General features: G+C 27.2%; 1 protein-coding gene across 1 annotated transcript; it reads left to right on the forward strand.

Moving 5' to 3' along the window:
• Positions 1 to 5,551: 5,551 nt before the first annotated feature.
• LOC119605415 lies at positions 5,552 to 16,170 on the forward strand. The gene is made up of 3 exons (XM_037958518.1): positions 5,552 to 5,896; positions 8,095 to 8,350; positions 14,677 to 16,170. Exons 1-3 carry the CDS (start codon positions 5,750 to 5,752, stop codon positions 14,976 to 14,978), a joined length of 705 nt encoding a protein of 234 aa, XP_037814446.1. The 5' UTR covers positions 5,552 to 5,749; the 3' UTR covers positions 14,979 to 16,170.
• The last annotated feature ends 1,849 nt before the right edge of the window (positions 16,171 to 18,019 follow it).

The raw sequence follows: 18,019 nt of genomic DNA on the forward strand, positions 1-18,019 counted from the left end.
TATGTATAGTACGTGAAAACTTTAAGACAAAAAAGACAATATTGAAACGTAAGTATGTACATATTTACGTAGATTAACATGTACTACAATGTACATATTTATGTACAAAATATTTGGTTTATACTTAAGTACTCACGTATGTATGTATATAAAGGCATATTCATTTATCACGTGTCTGCAATACTTAATCATGTGCGTCAACAATTTACGCTTGTTTTTGCCATTTCTCTTTATGACAATTTATTTTTCTTACGTACTTTTCCTAGTCGTTTTTAAGCGATATTAATGTTTTGGGTCATTGTTTTGTAACGTAATGTGGTAATGACTTGTACTTACACAAAAACTTACTTTTTAATGACTATATACTGCCTGTATTACATAGAAGGAGTCTAGTAATGACTTACTAATAAAATTATATGTAAGTACTTACCTTATAATATTGACATTTTGTTTTCGAATGTTGTTTTTTTTACAAAAAAAGAAAAACTATTGTCAAAACTAATATTAGATGTAGTGGACGTATTCTCGTAGGCTATTTTTTCTCAAAGACAAAACTACTTACTTAACTCCTTATTTGTAGGTGATCGTAGTAACCTAACTCCCTACTTGTAAACTAGTGTGGTAAGTACTAGCCTCCAATGTTACTATAGTGTTAAAATAATGACTTAAAATGCTAAGAAAATTTTAGTAAGTATTTTATTGATTTTTTTTGTAATTGTGACCGTCAGTGTAATGGCTGAAATGGCATGAATAACTAGAATCAGAATTGATGCTGATCAATTTTTAATTATCGTAATGCATAAAAAATTCTACTATTATACCCATATCTTAAATTTTGCTATAGCATACCTGCGTTACACTTCATTTCCAACACACAACATTAAATTTACTTAATGAATTTACTCTATGACTGACTACTCCCCATAGCGTCATGATTTTGTACCTTAATATACACACTAGCAAATAGGTTTTTCCTTCCAACTATTGATTGATAAACGACATGCTGGTTTTTCAGACAAGTAATAAAAATGAAATTTCAATTAAATACTCTCATTTAACATATAAATCACTTTTTTTCTTCCTTATGTGTGAAGTGCATTATTAACATGTTAAAATTAGATTTTCTTTAAAAATTGATTGATATAATTTTCTTTTTCCCACAAATACTGTGAAAATAAGGAAAATAGTAAAATTTTAACTTAAATTTCTATAAAAATTCCTAGATTATCGGCCCCACCCTACTTGTATTACCTAATTTTAAATAATTAATATTTATTATACGCCCTACGGTACTGTATGCTTATATACTCAAAAAAATCCCGTTATCAATTTGTGCAAAATAAAAATTTAATCCAAAATCAATAATTATTTTTATAACATTTTAATATACACAATGAAAGTTGTAGAAGAGTTAAAATGAGCAATAAAATATTGCTATCAGCTTTGGTTTTGAATAGTAAAAGCAATAATAAATACTTAATATAACGAGCAAACAAACACTATTCAAACAAATTTGAATTGGTTTTTAATGTATTGGTATTGGTTAAGGAAATAAATAGTTTCGTTTTAAATGGGTAAAAATAAATTGAAAAAATTATGAAAATATGTTGTCATACGACGATGTTTTTGTCATACATATAAATACCCTTAGATTTTTTTTTGCATTGCTATCTAAACTCTTTTGGACAGTTTTTACTAGGACCAATAGGTAAAAGTTATACTCATTAGAAAAAAAAGTACTGTAAGACCAAAATGTCCAACCTTAACACCCTCTAACTTCGTCAGTTCTGGACCGAAAGAAATTTGTGTCTGGCCTACTATCTAATAGTACTAATCTTGGTGCAAATTTCATCCAAATCGATTTTTTGAGTTGGGTCACTTGACTCGAAATTACCCCTATATGTCTATTCAAATTGTACAAGTTTATCAGAAATCAACTTTACCCGTATACAATCAAATATATTTGGACAAAACTTTTGAATGAAAGAAAAGTGCAACTTATTTAAATTCTAAGCTTATGCTTTGTAACAAAAATGTGGTAAACAAATAAACACTAAACAAAATTTAAGTAAATATTTTTACTCTAAAGCAAACAATAACAATAATCAATTGAAATACTACTCACATTAGTTACTACAACAATTTAAATCGTACTAGTAAAAATTTAAATGATGAGTGTGTAGATATTATTGCTACTTTAGCTGTTGTATATTGAGTAGAGCCAATGAATTGTGTTGCAGCAGCAACAAAAACAACAAACCTAAAGAAAAACGAAACTAAAGTCAAACGTGCTAGACCGCATGATACCCTACAATAGAAATTGTAGAAGTGGATGATCTAATATGGGACTTATGCAGAAAAATTTATTATAATTTTATAATATTATAAAATTTTATAAAACGAAATTTGAGTTTTATAAAAAATTTTTATGAAGAATACTGGAAAATTTTTGAAAATTTAAATTATTTCCATACACATTTTTTGAACGTTTGTCCCTTTGTTTTATAAATTGAGACCCTAAATTTACTTTATAAAACAAATCTTTTAAATCTGGTAGAAACTGATCAACAAATATCTGCACGAAATTAAGCCTAAATATTAAAAATATACTCATACTAGCGGAAAATAAATATTTTGTTTGAAACGGTCCATATAAATATATCTATCTACATATATACTATTTCAATCTATATTCTTAAAATTCAGCAAACTAGGTAATGGCTTTCAATTGTAATTACTTACCTAACAACATACTTTTCAATTACTACTACACATATTGTCTGGATTACATAGAAGTAGTATAATAAGGTCCTACTAATAATGTGTTATATAAATACTTCCTAATTCATTAGTCATTTTGCTTGTAAAGATATAGAAGCTGTGTACTTTTTTTCAAATGATTTACAATGACTATTTTCTCTAATTACTTTTAATCGTTGCCTCCAATGACATCACCGTGTTAAAATAATGACTTAAAATGCTATTGTGTAAGTAAATTTTAGCACTTTAACTCCTTACATGGTAATGACAGTTTTTACTGGGAACTATTCTACACAAGTTTTATGTGTAGATAAATTCCGTTTCGAAATTTGTAGATAAATAAACCTATGCCCTTCAAACAGTAGACGACCATAAATAATTTTGATAGGAGGACTAGTACATTGATCACAAAACTTCCTCAATTTCCTCTATCCCGACTAAACGGAGAATAGATCTAAATAATTTTCTTTATAAGTCATCCTTCACTAGAAATTGAATCATTAGGGATTAAACAGCTGTAAATTGGCTTAGTTCTAATAATATGTTGTTGCTCACCAGTTCCACTATCCTCTTTGCTTCACCCTTGTTGGAATTAGGTCAGAGTTGAAACCGTCAATAACCCCTATAAGCAAGCAAGAGACTCAGCTACTCCTCTTGAGTCTGACGCAGACCGCTATGATTCATACGCGTCATGGATTTGTAGTCGAACTACAAAACCGAAAATACATCATTCCTAACATCAGTGAAAGACAGAGAGTACTGACTGGTTTTGTTTGTTTTTTTATACATGTGTGAGCATACGTACGAGTGAAAGAAAGAGTACAAGACACTCATTTGAGAGCTCATTGCATTTCTCTGTCTAACATATAGTCCAGCAAAAATAAAGGGAAGTACTTCCAAAAAAATAACATGTATCACCACTTCTAAAGTAGCACTAAGTGAATTTTTTTTACCTTCTGAGGAAGTGATGTTTAAAGACTTCCGAAGAAGCTAAAATTATTATATTTTTTCAATGTTGGAGATATATTTTTTGTTCCCACATTTTTGTGAGATAAACAATTTTATTTTTGTGCTTCTGTTTTAAATGTATCTATTACCCTTATTAATGTTAATATTATTTAAGTCAAATTAGTTGTATTCCGTAATAATACAATTTCACTTCCGAATAACTTCCAAAAAAAAGAGCATAAATATTACTTCTTAAGAATGACTTCAGAAGTAGTGAATTTGGAATCAAATAAAAAGGAATCCCTCCTATTACTTCTTCAAGTCTTTTTCAGTACTTCCATGGAGTAAATTCTACTTCTTTTTCGCTTCTTTGGAATATGCTGGGTATATCTAGGTTAGGTTAGGTTTCACAAACTGCTAACTGCCAGGAGTGAGCTTTAATTGGGTCTTATGGGTCGCTTTGTATTAAGAAAGATAGTAAAAGAGAAGAAGGATTATGGAGATAGTCTATACGAAGGTAGTAAAGAAGACAGAAGTAGACTGAGATGAAATGAACATTCTAATTGTTAGAATGCCAAAAGTCATATAAACAAAGTTCACACCCATGTTGACGAATTAAGGAATGCAAGAATTCGTTCCAGTTGAATATCTGACAGATCAGATAGATCAGAGAAGTATGACAATCCCAAAGTTTGATTGCAAATCGTTTCTAGGGCCGCGCAGTTACACAGAAGATGAGTAATTGTTTCCACCTCCTTCTCGTTCTGGCAGCTTCTACAAAAGTCATTATATAGAAGACTCATGCGTCTTGAAAGATTTCCATGATTGCAATGACCAGCGTTCTACTGAGACCTATTAGAAAGGATGTTCTATGAAGATCTAAGCGAGGCCATAGCGTCCTTGCAACACCAGTCTAAGAACTTATTTTTTAATTCTCTGTCGATGTATGCAATAAAACCACTTTCCACTGATTGAGAATTATTTACTTTAATGGTAATGGTTTTCAAATACAAATACAATATTTTGTATTTAGGCTTTTGTCATATTAGCTAGCCTAAAATTAAGTCATTACTAAAGTATTTCTAAGTAATGCAGACGGTAAGTAGTTATCATTTAAAAGTAGGTTGTTGAGTAAGTACAAGTTATAATCAGTTTTTTGCTGGGTAGATACATGAATGGTTGAACATAGTATTAGTCGATTGGTATAGTTTAAGATGAGTCCATTATTTGTTGCGTTAAAAACATCATAACAAAAGCGTAATACTCTTCCTTTCATAGATAAGTGTAGGGTATAAAAAAAAACAAAAGTGGCGGTAGCAGTAGCTGCTTGACGATTTCTAGCAGAAGGAGAAGTAAAAGAGTTAACAGAAACAGAATAAGCAAAAGTAACAGCAGCAAATAGCAAGTGTTTGATTGTTTTTGGTATTATTACTGCGGCAAACAAACAATATTGCTAGTTGCTGTTAACTTGCTTTAGCTTTCTCAGTAACAACAACATCAACGAAAGCAATTGCTATGAGTACTCGTCTAACTATTTAAACTTAAAGCTCATTTTTACATAGTACAATTTGTTATTGTTGTGTCTGCATATACGAATGACAACAAAAAGTAGCAGCAGCAACAACAACATATTATTTTGTGTGTTTCTTTTTTTAATGTTGCTCAACTTGACTCTTGAATTGACTTTGTGGCTGTGACTGTGACTTTGGTTTTGTCTCTTGTGTTGCGCATGCGCTTTTGCTATAAGCTGTATGCTTTTCTGTTTCGTTTTGTTTTTGTAGTGCGTATGATGATTTTAGTTGTAAGTCGGGAATAAAACTCGATCAACGAGCGTCTTCTAGTCACAGTTTACCGGTTGCCTTCTGACCGATCAATCGATCGTTTTGAAGTGGTCTGACTATTCAAGTGGAATTAAAAATAAAAGAAAAAATTAAAAAAAAAAACAAACAAACAAAAGAACCTTGTGCCAAAGAAACAAAAGGATATTTTGTGGATTAATAAATTAAATTTACAAAAAATAAAAAATTAAATAAAACAAATCATGTTTAAGTTTGTGTGTTTATTTGCCCTAGTGGCAACATCTGCTGCTGCTGTCAGTCATCAAGCCACCGAGGCTGATAGTCTCTTGACAAGTGCCTTAAGAATGGTCAAAGATTGTGGAGATCGTTCTGTGGTTTTATGTTTAAAGGTAAGAGTGTTACTGAGAGACATACAACAACAAATGCCACAGAAAAATAAATAAAATTTAACTAAAAAAAAAATAAATAAATATTAAAGCAAAACAGCAAAATAATAAGGACAATTGTGCAACTGAAACAAATGCTTGTTAATATCAAGCATACTCATCACCAGGATTTATTCGTTATGTTTTCATTTTTATGGTGTTTTAGAAAGTGATAATTTATTTACAAAAACTTTGTAGACAACTTTTACGAAAGTTGCAAACAAAATTCTAAGTTAAAAGAATGTGTAATGCAAATAAACAAAAAAAATTAAAGCTGCATAATAAGTAGATTTAGTTTAGTGTAATAAAATGTTTAAAATATTATTTTTTTAGAAATCTTAATTGAAAAATATATGTATATACAATGAATGCAAAATAGTTTTAAAGTATTTAAAGGATTTAAATTCGCCTGAATTCAAGTTCTCAGAAATTTTAAGTTGTGAAACCATTTAAATTAAAATAAATAAAATTGAAATTATAATTAACTAATTAAGAAAGTCAGCAAGCGGCTTTATTATCAAAATTATATAAATTTGATTATATTTTAGGCTTTTTTTCAATGATCTTCTTTGGAAGTTTAATAGAAATGTTCTTTACCACAACTTATTAAGTTATTACTTCTCTTTACTTAAGCAACTGGTTTTTACAGTTCCTCCCTAAGATAGAAATATAAGTCTTGAAAATTTAAAAAAAAATTTTTTTCAAAATTTATAAAGTTTGTTTGTGAACTATAAAATCGTCTCTTAATCGTTGATCAATTCCTATTCTGCCTTCATTGATGTGAAATGGATATTCAATTAATTTTGCAAAATAAAAAAAATTTAATTTTTTACATTATTGACATTATGTAAAATTAAAAATTTTATGTATTTTTTATATGAGTTTACATCATGTAAAGTATAAGAAAATGTAATTTCCAAAATAACTTGAAGTTTAATAATTTAATAAAAATACGTAAAATAAAGAACATACATACATATATCCAATAATACAAATAAATGTTTCGACATAATTTATTACGTAATTGACACAGTGTAAAATATGTAAATAATTAAAAATTTTCAATAATTAAAACCAAAAATGCTTAGTAAATATTTTTTCTTTATAATTATGCTTTCAATATGAAGACACAGATGTTTTAATTCTTTACATATTTGACATGATGTAAAAAAAATGTAAACATACAAAATAAATAATACTTCAATACTAAAATGTTTGTAATAATGACATATTTGATTTTTTATAATTTCTAGATCTTTTTTTTTACATATTTGACATTTTGTATAGAAAGAAATATATTTTTCAATTCTTTACATATTTTTCTAATTTCTTCACTATTTTTATTTCTTTATTTTTTATAATTCTTTACGTATTTTTAAACTTTCTTTACATATTTGACATCATGTAAAAATGTAAATAATTGTAAACCAGAAATAATATATCAATTATAAAATTTTTACATTATTTACATATTTGACCTAATGTAAAATTTGTAACAGTGAACAATTTTATGCAACAAATACAGAAATAAATAAAATTTTAAATGGTTTCTATATTTTTTACATATTTTACCTGGTGTAAAACATATAATATTAATAACTCATTAATATGAGCTTATGGGCTTAATTTAATGATATTGTTAAGTACATTGTTGACATTATGTAAAAATTGTAAATAATATCTTATAGTAACTAATTAATAGTTCCAAAATTATATTAAATTGTGTAACATACTTGACATGGTGTAAACAATGTAAATAAAATCATATTATAAATAAATAACATTAAAAAAATAATAATTTATATAATTTTATACTTTGTTTACATAGTTGACATTGTGTAAAATGTGTAAAAAATTTAAATATGCACTAAAAAATCAAGATTTTACATTATGTCATATAGAAAAGCAAGTAAAATTATGTTTTTAATATTTATTACGTATTTGATGTAATGTAAATTTATAAAAAAAAATTCCTCAATCTGTTATTAATTTTAAATTTTCCTAAACAAAATAATTGAAGAATTAATCAAATTTGTCTTATACCCAAGTGTCTTTTTCTAAGTAACTTTATTTATTCTGCTTTAGTTAATTATTAAAATAATATTATTTAAATCAGCTTTAATAAATTTTTTAATGTGTTTTTTTGTTATTTTTTTTACTAGGAACGTGCTCTACATTATTTCGATAGCGAAAACGGTGATGTTAAATTAACTGACGGTATTTCCCTGGTGAAAACTGATGATATACCCGTTGGACGTTCTCTCAATGACATTGTTTTGCCCGAAGAAAATGAAGCACGTGAAACTGAGGTCGATTCATTGTTGGTTGAACGTATTGCACGTTTCTTTGGCACCCATACTTTACAATTTAAAGTACCCAAGGATTCCGTTCAGGATATGCAACGTGCCTTAGAAGAATGTAAGTACTAAATAATAATTTACTTGAATAATGTAAATTTAAAATACCCCTGAGCAATGAATCTCTAAGAAGGCAATTTAAACAAAAATATACCTATACAATCTATGGCAGGATGCAACAGTGACAGAGAGAGAGAGTGACAGAGTTTTTCTTCAAGAGATTTACAGAAATTTGTTTATTTATTTTGGTGGTAGTTTTAACCATGCCAATGCTGTCAAATGTAGGTTAAGCATAAGGCATTTCATACAGACAACAAAAAATCCTGTTTTTATGTATATTTGTGGGTCTTTTAAACAGCTTTTGAAATATGTTACGATTAAAGCCTGATTTTTGTCTTATGATGTTGTTGCAGCAACAGCTCAGTCAGCCTCTTGTTTGTTGTATAGATTTTTGAGGTCAGTGTAACGGATAATATGATATTTTCTTTGCTTTCATACGAACAAGTTACATATATATATATATATATTTTTTTTTAATAAACTGACAGAAACATTAAATAAACATTTCTCTGTTGGAGACAGACATAATTGAAACGCTTTCATCAGTTCTGGTTTTTTTCTTCTAAATTTATTAATTAGAGTTATTTCCAATTAAAAGTACGGTTTACAAACATTTATAGAAAGAAATTAGAAAATGTCTAAACACTAGCAAAGAAATTAAAATGACACCATTTAAAGTAAAAGTATGATTGGCCAAGTAAATATAATGTTTAGCAAAACATATGACGCCATTAATGTCTGATATCAATATCATTAAAGTGATTTCTGTAGTCATGGTAAAAAATACATGTATATAAATTATGTACGAACAAAATATGTGTTTCTTCCAGCACATGCTTTTGAAATGTGTCTTTAATTTTTTCCCCAATTTATGTACTTATCTATGACATAATGTAATATAAATGCAAATTTATATTACATTATGCTTGACTTTACATCAAAGTTATGATACTTAAAAAAATATACAAATTTACTTATATTTTCTTAAATTTCGACAGAATTTAAAAAGGTCCTTTGGCAAAAAAAGCATAAAAAATTCTTACATAAAATTGTAAAAAAATTGTGTAATTAAACTACTACTTTAAGTATATTATATCTCATTGACTCGATGTAAAAAATTAGTAAAAGTTGGCAATTCCTTAAATTAAAATTAAAAAAATTACATATTTTACACTTTTTACTAAAATTTATTTATGTCAAAATTTTTCCTGCATTTTTTTTTTTTTTGTAAATTTTTTACATTATTTAAATTGTGTAAAAAATAAGCAAACCATTTATGAATTAGTATCAGATTGCTTAGAGCACTACTTAACTTATTAAAAATTTGTTTATCCAATTTATTAATAAAATAAAATATTTAAAGACAAATCTTAATTTTTACAAGTTTTTACATTAAAATTTTTTTACACGATTTAAAATTTTACGTTTTTTACATTTAGAACATTCTTTGGAATTTTTTACATTTTGTAAATAATGTAAAATAAAGAAAAAATTTAATAACTTAATTAGCAATAACTTTTCTACAAAGAAAATTATTAAAAAAAACAGATTTTTACGATACTTCTAATTTTTTACATCATATAGAAAATATGAAAAAAAAAACTCTGAAAATTAATATTTTTATAAATAAAAATTTACTTAAAAAAAATTTTTTTAAATAACATTCATAGAAAGGTCTATCTCGTGTAAACTATGTCAAATTTACATTTTTGACATGTAATATTTTCTGAGTTTATAATATTTTCTTTTTTTGCACAAATTTTATTAAAATCTTATAATTTTGTACAGTTCTACCTAGAAAAGTATTGCAATAAAAAATTTTAGCAATTCTTTACATTTTGTACATGATGATGAAAATTTCCATTTCTTATAAATAAACTTCTATATAAATTTAACTATATATTTTTAAATTTTACACTTTTGACATTATAAATATAAAATTATTTGCAATTCTTTTAATTTTTTCAATTCTACATAGAAAATGTTTGAAATGAAAATTTTTAGCAATAATTCTACACTAAAGGCTATGTTTTATTAATTGAATGCTTTGCCTAGTATTAAATATGGTAATTTTTTAATCAGAAATGGTTAATAAACTTATATTTTCTTTATTGAAAATTATACTATTTATAAACATTGTTGATTTTATTTAATATTAAATTTTTATATTTAATATTCTTTTCAAAATAAATCTCTTTGTGCTTTATACAAATTTCATTGAAATTTAATTGAATCGTATACAATAGTAGCTATACCCAGTGTGCTTTGCTACCATAGAAGCAATATAAATAAAAATCTCTCTATACACATATTTAACTTTGTATAAAAAGTATCACGACCATTATTTATGGTTCGTACATTCATTTTCTTAAAGGTTTATATGGATGTCAAAATTTCCCATATAAATTTTAGGTGATGTCACGCCTCCTATTTCTAGTCCTCCCATTTATCCTTCAAATTGTTTACATGGATTTCAATGTTGCCCGTACAAATTTTTAGAATTCTATCCCAGATATACAAATTTTTGTATTTATTGCATATGGGAGGTGCCACGCCCCCTAATTATAGTCCTCCCATTTTTTCCTCCAAATAATCATATGGATATCAAAATTGTCCATACAAATTTTGAGGACTCTAGTTAATACCATATTCCGATATATTCGACATTTTATTTGTGCAAAATTTGAGGACTCTAGCTTTAAGCGTTTCCTAGATATACAAATTTTTGTATTTAATTCATATGGGGGGAGCCACGCCCGCTATTCCTAGTCCTTCAATTGTTCCTCCAAATAATCATATCCATGTCAAAATTGGCCATACAAATTTTGAGGACTCAAGTTATACCATATTCCGAGATATTCGACTTTTAAGGAAGTAGGCGTTGTACCCACTCTATAAATTAGGATCCTTATAGATAGCAGTCGATTAAGCTATTTCCGTCTGTCTATCTGTATGATTGTTGAAATCAATTTTCTGACGACCCCTGACATCTCCGACATCCAAACCGGCATACCCTTTATCTAGTTTAAAGTAACATGTGAATCTAAAGGTACGTTCACAACTATCAAATATTTGACAAAAAACGTAACCACTATTTTTTGTAAATGTTTTTTTTTTTTTTTTTTTTTTTTCATTTAACATCATTTTTGTAATTACAAATAATGTCTAAACCAATAATGGAATATAATTTCGAATGTGACTTTAGGGGTCACGAGATTTTCATCAAATATTTGATAAATGTGAAGGCACCTTTATGTAATCGAATGTTATGTTATTTAGTTTATGACTTAAAAACATCAAAGTTTAATTGTGTTTAGAAGGTAAAAAGTTCTGGAAATTAAGTTTTAATCAAATTTATTACAATAATTTTAAAGTAAAACTTTAGCAATAATTTTCTAAAATTCAAACATAATTTTTGAATATAAGAATATATACATGTATAAACTTTAAGCAGCACTTAAGAACTTTAAAATAGTTAAAATTTTGTTTACATTTAGGATTTTTACTCTTCAAAGTTGTACATCAAATTGCAAGCAATGTGCGCCAGTAATTTCCTTTAAAGTCTTTTGGCATTTGTTTGTTAAATATAGTAAAAAAAATTAACTGATTACCCAACACATCCCAGGTAATATAACAAGTAATCATAACTAGATTATATTTTTTTTTAACTCGGCAATTTTACTTGCGCAAGTTTTAATTTTATTTTATTTAGATACAAGAGAAAAGAATGATATTTAGGTTTTCTTCTTTCTCATACAAAATCAAGTACATTTTACCAGCTTAAATCAGGTCTACTTTACATTTTGCTTCAGTAGTTCATAACTCATCAAAACTATTAAATATTTTCTTCCAACCTTTAATTCTTTAATTCAAACTCAAATTTTTAAAATTCTTGTTAACTTTTTATGTAAATAAAATACAAATTAGGGTAATTTGTTTTCGCTAACAGCACATTATTTATATTATTAAATTGTTTACTTTATAATTTTAAAAACTTTCTCAACTAAATATGTATTGCGTTTAAAATTAAACTGAATTTTTCATACTTAATAAAACAAATATAGCAATTTTTAGAAACTATTTTGCAACCATAAATATTAATAATGCCAATATTTATAAGTCATCAATTTATGTTTAACTGGATAAATGAAGGTTTTGTTTGGTTTGGCATAACTTTAGTTAACTAAATTGGATGAATGATGGGTTGGCTAAATGTATGAATAATCTATCCGACTGTCTGTATGTTGTGGCAAATGTTATACTATATTGAATTTACATTTAATGAAAGCGTAAATTGGCAATAATTTATTAAATCAACAATTTTTATTAGCAATTTCATTTGTTGCTATACAAAATAAAAATATTTCAAATAGTTAGTTGATAGTTTTAAAAAATAGGTTTTTATACAATTTCGAATAAAATGAAATTGCAAAGCACTTCTCAACTCTCAAAAAAATGTTTCAGTCAGAAATTTTCTACAAAAAAATATACAAAAATCGATTAGATGTAGTAAAACATGATAATATTTGGAAGCCCATTGCTAACAGGTCTTGCAAATAAGCCAGATTCATCGAAATACGTAAAATGGAAAAATTTGGAAGCTTAGCATATTTACAACGTTTTACAATAATTTAGACATATTAATTTCCGCTATTAAGTCATATTTACTTTATTTATTTACTTATTTGTCATTGATATCTTAAACGATTACTAAGTACCCATTACTTATTATATTGGTTGCAACTCTACTATACGCCAGGATTGGCAAATAGAATTTTCAAATTGTACAAAACAGCATTAACAATTGTACTTTTTTGATTCCATTTGTACCAAATCATTTTTTATTTTTTTTGGAAATTATATATCAATATGAAGTACTCATCTGTATCTATGGGCTAGATTAGTCATTAGACTAGTAAATAAACAAGTCCATTTTGTCACCAGATTGGTCCATAGACTAATAGGGAGTCTATAGACTACACAATAGAGTAGTCTATAAAGTAGACTACTCTATAGACTAGACAATATACTAGTCCAAAATGGGTCATTGGTGTACCATTGTACTTTTGATGATTGAATTGTACCAAAAAAAGTACAATTGTACCAATTTTGCCAACCCTGCTATACGCACACATTATGTGTGCCAATTTGAAACTTGTATGGCATTCTTAATTATGATGACGACGACGATAATAAAAAATAATGATCACGTTCATGATTTATTGAAATAGAGGACTTGTTTTGCGTATATGGAAGAACCATTTTTGTTTTTGCTTTAATTTATTGCAAATATTTTTGATCGCTTTTAATGATTTGTGAAAGTGTGCTAATTTTTTTTTATGGAATTTGTATAAGAGAAATTAGAATTGATTATGAAATTGTTGAAATATTTAAAAAGATTTTATGTTGTTATTGATTAGATAGTTAAAATTAAATGTCATAGAAATAGAAAGAGACTATATCAATCCACTTCAATGTGATTAATCGTAACGATCCTCGCAGGTTGCATTAGTTTTGCAATATTCTGCAAACTCTCTAAACCTTCACACAACAGAGTTGTTTTTTTTTTTTGCAATATAGTAAAAGACTTTGATTGCTCTCAATTTGTCTAATTTCTCTCAAGATGTTCTTCTATTTGCTCTGGTTTGCACAATCTTAATTATATAGATCAGTGATCGGCAAAATTTACTTTTGATGCTCTTTTAAACCTTAAGGAACGTTCACATATATATATTTTCACAACTATAATACATGTGTGATGTTTTCACTTTATAATGATATTATTTGTTTCGACATTATCATTTAAGATCAATAAAACATTTCAACAAGAGTAAAATTAGTTGATAATGCAACTAATATTCTTTACATTTCGACGTATTATTTAATTGAATTCCCTGAAATGAAGTATTTTTTCAACCCATACAAATCTTTATATAATTGACCTGAAAACTTTGAATTTCATTGCAAGTTTTTTGAAATTCCCATTTTAAACAACATCACTATTGCAATTCTCTTGGTAAAACATATAATAATTGGCAAATAGTTTGCTTTTTTTTATTAGCCCTGATTATACTTGAAGTACTATACTTAGGGCAATAGTTTTACAATTAAATTACTTGGAATTGAGTACTATTGAACTCACACAGGCATAAAAAGCAAATTTATGAAATTATAACAACAACTTGGAAATCTTTCAACAATTGACTTGAGACTATTGAACTTTACAAGCTACCACTTTGTACACGCCTTTTAAATAAAATGATTTACTTGTGTAATTCTTAAGATCTTAACATTTATAAATATTTTCTTTATTTTTTTTATTTGCAGCTCGTGGCAAGAAGAAGGAAAAGAAGAAGTACTTGATGCCTTTGTTGTTGCTCTTCAAATTGAAAATGGCTGCTTTATTACCCTTGGCCATTGGTTTCTTGGCTTTGTTGTCCTTCAAGGCTTTAGTTATTGGTAAGATTGCCTTGCTTTTGGCCACCATCATTGGCTTGAAGAAATTGTTGGAGAAGAAGGAAAACTATGAAGTTGTCTCTCATCCTCATGCTGCCCACTACGATGAACACAGTTATGGACGTGCGTTACGTGATGCTCAAAATTTAGCCTACAGCGCCTACAAGCAATAAAGTGGGTTATCTTTTAACACCAAAACCCAATTTAAAGCTATTAAAATTCCCCAAATACCTTCGTAACAAAGAGTATTTTATTACAAATACTCTTTGTTTTGTTTGCTAATCAAAGTTGATTTAATGTTAAAATAATAATAATAATTTATTTATTTATATATTTTTTTCGTTAAAATCTAAAAGCCTCTGGGAGTGCAATACATCCTGATTTAATTTATTTATTAATTTTTTTTATAATGTATTTATTTATTTAATTTATTTAGAAGAATGAAAAGAAAAGTGTGAAAAAACAAAAAAAAAAAAAACATGTAATTTATTTATTTATTGCAAGACAAAAATAGAATCAATCTCAAAATGAGCAAATGATTTATAAAAAAAAACAAGCCATGAATTTTCAATAGTTTTAAAATGCATATTTTTTACCATTACGAAAGTGCAAAAAAACCTAAGCAGAAACTTAAAAAAATTTTAACTTTTAGTTTTTTTTCAACCATTCAATAGTATTTTAAGTTTCTACTAAAACTATTTTTTAAATAATTTAATTTGCAATACAATCTTAAAAAACAGCTGACCGACTGATTTGAACTTCTTCTCCGTACAATTGCTTACTGCATTAGCTTCCAAAGATGTTTTCTAAGAATACTTTACTACTATTTTCTTTTTACATTTTGTATCTATCAGAAAAATATAAAGTACAAAATATATTTCCATTTTAAAGTACTTTCCTCATTTAAAATTTATTTATGCTTTAACTATTACAACTATACTGAATACTCTACCTCTTCAATACTTGATTGAATTTCATTTTTCAACAAACTGAATTTCTTCTCTTCTTTGTATCCTACTACTTATTTATGTGTTCTTTTTACTACAATATTTCATTGCAAATGCATTTTATTTGCTTTTGTTTATCCTTAAAATAACTACTGCTAATAATTTTAAAAAATACAAGAATTTGTTAAAAAAAACCTTAATGTATTTCTTTCTGTTTGCTACTATAAATAGACAAATATAATATTTTCTTTTTTAGAAGATACAAATAATAAAAAAAAAAATAGAGTATAAATAAAACCATAGTAAGAATTTTGCATTTAATCTGAATAATTAATATTTTAAGTTGTTTAATATTTTTCCTTTTTTTTGTATGGCAATAATAAAGAAAAACGTTAAAAAAATCGTTTAAATTTAAATGTGTATATTTTACTGAAATCAATGACGAGTAAATTTTTACTTTTTCAAGGATACGAATATTAATCAGATATTTTTCCTCAATTTATTTTGCAAGTTATTTTAAGGTTTTCTCGTTCGATGACTGCGAATGGGACTATAGGTAAAACTAAAATACTAATAGATTATGACTATAGAAAAGTTTAAAAATATTTTTTCGCAGAAACCAATGACAACCTAACGTGGCCCGATTAATATTCGCCCTGGGCTATTAAAATTAATTGGATTTGCATACAACACGAGCAAAGAAATAACAGTAGTTACACCCACATATGCTCGATTTTTTAAATTACATTTAAAACAATGACTGCGTGTGGGACTAATATGACACATTAAGTAAAACTGCAACACTAAAAATTTTATAAAATATTGCCTTAGCTTACAAGTTTAGAGATTAAAAACAATATTTATTTATAACCACCATCAAAAAGATGGGGGTATATTGATTTTGTCATTCCATTTGTAACACATCGAAATATTGGTCATACACCCAAAAGTATATTTATTCTTGGTCCTTATTAAATTCTAAGACGATCTAGCCATGTCCGTCTGTCTGTTGAAATCACGATAGAGTCCGAGCGGAATCAGCTAGAGGGTTGAAATTTTCCACAAATATTCTCTATAGATATCGTTTGTTTGGTATTCCGGTCCAAATTTTCGGATAGCCCCCGTACAAGTGCACCTCCGAAAAACAGCTTTAACTGGCATTACTGTTTTAAAAATATGAAATCCGACATTAATAAGTCTTGTGCGAACCAAAATTTCTCTCCCAAATTCGATGGTCCATAACTGACCCTAACCCCATATATGATGCCCTTCAGAAAATTACTTTAACGCTCATTACTGGCTCAAAAATGCGAGAACAGCGGTGACATTCGACATTATCAAAACTCTCTATCAAATTTTATGATGATCGGTCCATAATTGACCCTACCCATATAAGGTTCCCTTCAGAAAATTATTTTAAAGCTCATTACTGCCACAATAGCGAGTACAGCGATTAAATTTGACATAAACAAGTTTTACGGGAACTGAAATCTTTCTACCGATTTTGATGAAGATGGATGGATAACTAATCCTACCCCCCACTTAAGGACCACTTTAACTCTCATTAGTTACTTAAAAATACATCTTAGGCAATGAAATTTGAAATAAACAACTTATTTACGAAACATAATGTATGCACAAAAGTTATTGGAGATCGGTCTAATAAGATCCACTTCAGAAAATTACTTTAACGCTCAATAATGCCTCAAAAGTTCGTACAAATTACAGTAGTTTTATAATGACTGACATTTTTCATTTGAATTTCATTAGGATCGGTCCTACCCCCCATTATCGGTTTCCTTTTCGGCAATGATATAACACTCTTACTTGTTAATTTTTTTATATTAACAAAAAATTAATATGTATATAAGATTTTCTTTATAAGCACATTGTGGCATATACAAAATATTTTGTTTATAATAACTTAAGCGATATAGTCCTCAATTTGTGTGCAATTAAGGGTTGTGACTATAAGCGAAAAGTACTGTACTTACATAACCACCTTCTTTTCAATGACTATCATATACCGTATGCATTACTTCTAAGTAATCTACGTAAGTACTTTATCTTGAGTTTTGCCCTTTTATTTGCACATTTTATTGAATTATGCGCTAGCAACTGTTTCACTGAACTCACAATAAAATAACTAAGCAGTTTTGTTATGAATAAGACAGTGAACTAAGGAACAAGAAGACCAGGTTCGTATTCTGTGTCAGCGATTTTTTTTAATAAGCCAACTTTTTAACTCCTTATTTGTAAGTACTTAT

Source organism: Lucilia sericata, unplaced genomic scaffold (genome assembly GCF_015586225.1).
Source record: "Lucilia sericata isolate MDLA Ls3-8-SP2 unplaced genomic scaffold, ASM1558622v1 Contig000015F_arrow, whole genome shotgun sequence".
In the NCBI taxonomy this organism is placed as follows: domain Eukaryota; kingdom Metazoa; phylum Arthropoda; class Insecta; order Diptera; family Calliphoridae; genus Lucilia; species Lucilia sericata.